Source organism: Parasteatoda tepidariorum, unplaced genomic scaffold (assembly GCF_043381705.1).
Source record: "Parasteatoda tepidariorum isolate YZ-2023 unplaced genomic scaffold, CAS_Ptep_4.0 HiC_scaffold_2040, whole genome shotgun sequence".
Lineage (NCBI taxonomy): Eukaryota > Metazoa > Arthropoda > Arachnida > Araneae > Theridiidae > Parasteatoda > Parasteatoda tepidariorum.
In genome coordinates this window covers 1-2,953 of record NW_027261518.1, presented here as the reverse complement: position 1 = coordinate 2,953, position 2,953 = coordinate 1, and the positions used below count along the sequence as shown (strand labels likewise).

At 27.2% G+C, this 2,953-nt stretch overlaps 1 protein-coding gene across 1 annotated transcript in view; it reads left to right on the top strand.

The window, feature by feature from the left end:
- LOC122273027 (uncharacterized) overlaps nucleotides 1-304 on the top strand; it is a gene marked incomplete at its 3' end in the record, with an annotated part of 6,588 nt that extends 6,284 nt beyond the window's left edge. Inside the window, exon 3 of the mRNA XM_071188530.1 lies at nucleotides 233-304. Coding sequence (XP_071044631.1) covers nucleotides 233-304 — 72 coding nt within the window. The remainder of the gene's footprint in view (nucleotides 1-232) is intronic.
- Nucleotides 305-2,953: the final 2,649 nt, after the last annotated feature.

Genomic DNA, 2,953 nt, shown 5'->3' with positions numbered 1-2,953 from the left:
TAAAGCGAAATGGAGGTGAAAAATGCTTACTATGTATTGAAAAGTACTACAGAAGAATTAGTTTTGTTTAGTTAAAAGTTCCATGAGTACTGCCATGCCTAATAAAATGTTTACTCAATAAAAAAAAAACTATATATCTAGAGACTGTAACACTTAGTGAATTAAATTTTCATTTTGCATGATTTATTATGGCTTTTTAATGAAGCATATTCTTTTTTCATTTGTTGATTAGTGGAATTATAAAGCTGGCGAAGTTGTGAAAGTTGAAATCTGGGATGCATCTGAAAGTGGAAAAAAAATTAAGGTAAGTGCAAAGGTACGCCTTTTTGTACTTTTTTTTTACTATGACTTATATTACTTGTATTTCTCATTTTGGTTGCAATTTAAATATAAAAAAAAGAAACCTATGAAATATTACAAGACAGACAGGCACAGGGATCTATTTGCAATACTTTCCTATGTTAGAAGCACAATTAACATGAAAAGAATAAAATTTTTAATCTTAACAATCAATGTATAAAAGTAATATGAATATAAAAAACACACTTTTGTACAGGTGATAAAAATTGTAACACAATTGTAATATCGTAAAAAAAAAATTCTATAGTAGCGTGCTACTAGCAAATTGAAGAGTTTGATCTTTTATTTTTATTTATCAATTTCACTATTGCAGTCATTAACCAGGATTTCAGGAGAAATGTACAAAAACGAGTTGCTTTTTTATAATCAGAAAAAGTTATCATTTTTTTCTGATTTTGCATTACAACCTGTTTAATACAATCAATTACTTGTTGAAATCTAATACAAACTTTTAAACCCAAAATCGCATAAAGTAAATCATTATTTAAAATATAAAATTCAACTGACCTAGCTACATTTCCCATTTTTAAATTTAAAGTGCAAGTTTGGTTAAGTTGCAAATTACCTTTTGTTTGCTTTACATTTATAAAGTTTTTTCTTTTTGGACATTTAACATGATAGTTTTATTAGTCACAATCAGGTGTTTGTCATTTTCATTGTTTTCTTTTTTGTTTATGCTGGATTTGATTCTCAGCAGTAAAGAAATTTTGTTTGTTTACACAATTTTGGTCCCAATGATAGGCATTGGTGATTCTTAACTTATCACAATATTTACATTGTTTAGGAGGTAGCTCCTGGAAAGCCTGGGCAAAATAGCTTGTTTGTTGTTTATTTTTATTAAATTTGTTACTTTATGAAATCTGGGTCTTTGGGATGGTTGATTAAAATTTTGACTTGGCCTGGGAAAATGTTAATTTTGGTGTGAATTATTATAATAATTTGAGCTAAGTTCTTAATGTATGGCGGTCTTGGTGTCCAGCCTTGAAATTATTGTTTATATCCACTATATTTTGGTTCTATCACTTCGTTTATTTTCATCTTGGGATAAGAAAGTAGAAATACCATGAATAATTTGGAATTGGGAGCCATTCAATTAGGGTTTTGGGTTCTTATAGAACCAAACGTTAATCTTAATTTCTGGGGGCAATCCTATTATAGACAAACCCTCGTAATGTAAATAATCAAATAAATAATAGGCTCATTACTTAAATTTAATTTTCAACCTCTAACTCTACCTTTTTGGTAAATTAAGTGTGGGTCCTTTGCTGAGCCGAAAAGTTTCACATTATGAAAATCATTAAAGCGAAATGGAGGTGAAAAATGCTTTTGAAAAGTTTTGAATATTTCGTGAAAAGAATCGCAATTTACACAGTTATTTATAATTAATTTCAAAGCTGAACCTTTTATGATTTTTTGAAAATTATTAATTTTTCACTCTTCATTTAGTTTAGAATCTCTAGGAATCTTTCATTTAATTAGAATATTTAAAATCCCCGGGCTGTGAACTGTACACCAATGTCAGGCTCATACATTAATATGTCTGGTTTTTCTTCCACTTTATTTAGATTTAAATTTTGAGAACTAGTACTTAATTCAATAACCAAATTATTTGAATCAGTTATTACACTATAGGACTCTTCCATATTTAATTTATTATTTTTACCTCTACTTGGGCATTCAAACATTAAAAATAGATTTCATTAATTAAATATTACATTTCATTAATTAAATATTACATTTAGAGGTAGGAAAAATATACAATCAAAAAATCATATGAATTGTAACATATCAGCAATAAAATAAATAATTCCTTCAAACATTACAAAAGACTTACAAAATAATCAATTTCCTAAGAAAAAAAATTTCAATAATTGTAATAAATTTTAAAGATATTTTCAAATTGTAAAAATGAAGAAATCTGTTTAACAATGTGATTAAGCTCAATCCATAAAAAATAGTATCAGTTTAAATATCAAAGATGAGAAAAAAATTTAGTAGCATTTTTTATCAAAGTCAATAAATATTATTGTTATTTAAACACCTATTACTTTTGGGATCAGAACATATTTCAATAATTTATTACTATTTGAACAAAAGTACATATCGAAATAAATACCATTATAAAATCAACATTATTTTTTAGATAAATATAAACACTGGTAAAAGTTGTTTCAAGAAATTAAAAACAATAAATGAAATTTAATAACACTTTCATTCCCCCAAAATAATCTGCAGTAATTATGATAATATCAATCAGTATTTCCCTTCACTAAAGTAAATGGAAATCAAATTTAGCGCTTTCTTTACTGACAAGATTTCACTGTTAAAAATAATCATATTTTTCACTACAAATCAATTTCGAAAAGCACCGATCCTAGTGAATTTTTAATTTATTGCTGTACCGCTATCTTCTGGAAGAATTACTTTAGTATAGGGGTGCTCAACCTGCGGCCCGCGGGCCAAATGCGGCCCGCCAACCCTCGATCTGCGGCCCGCGGCCGGAATCTGAACAAAATGGAAAAAAAATTTAAATATTTGTTTTTTGAAAAATAATAAAAAAAAATCGGTAATTTAAATTTACACTTTTAAGTTT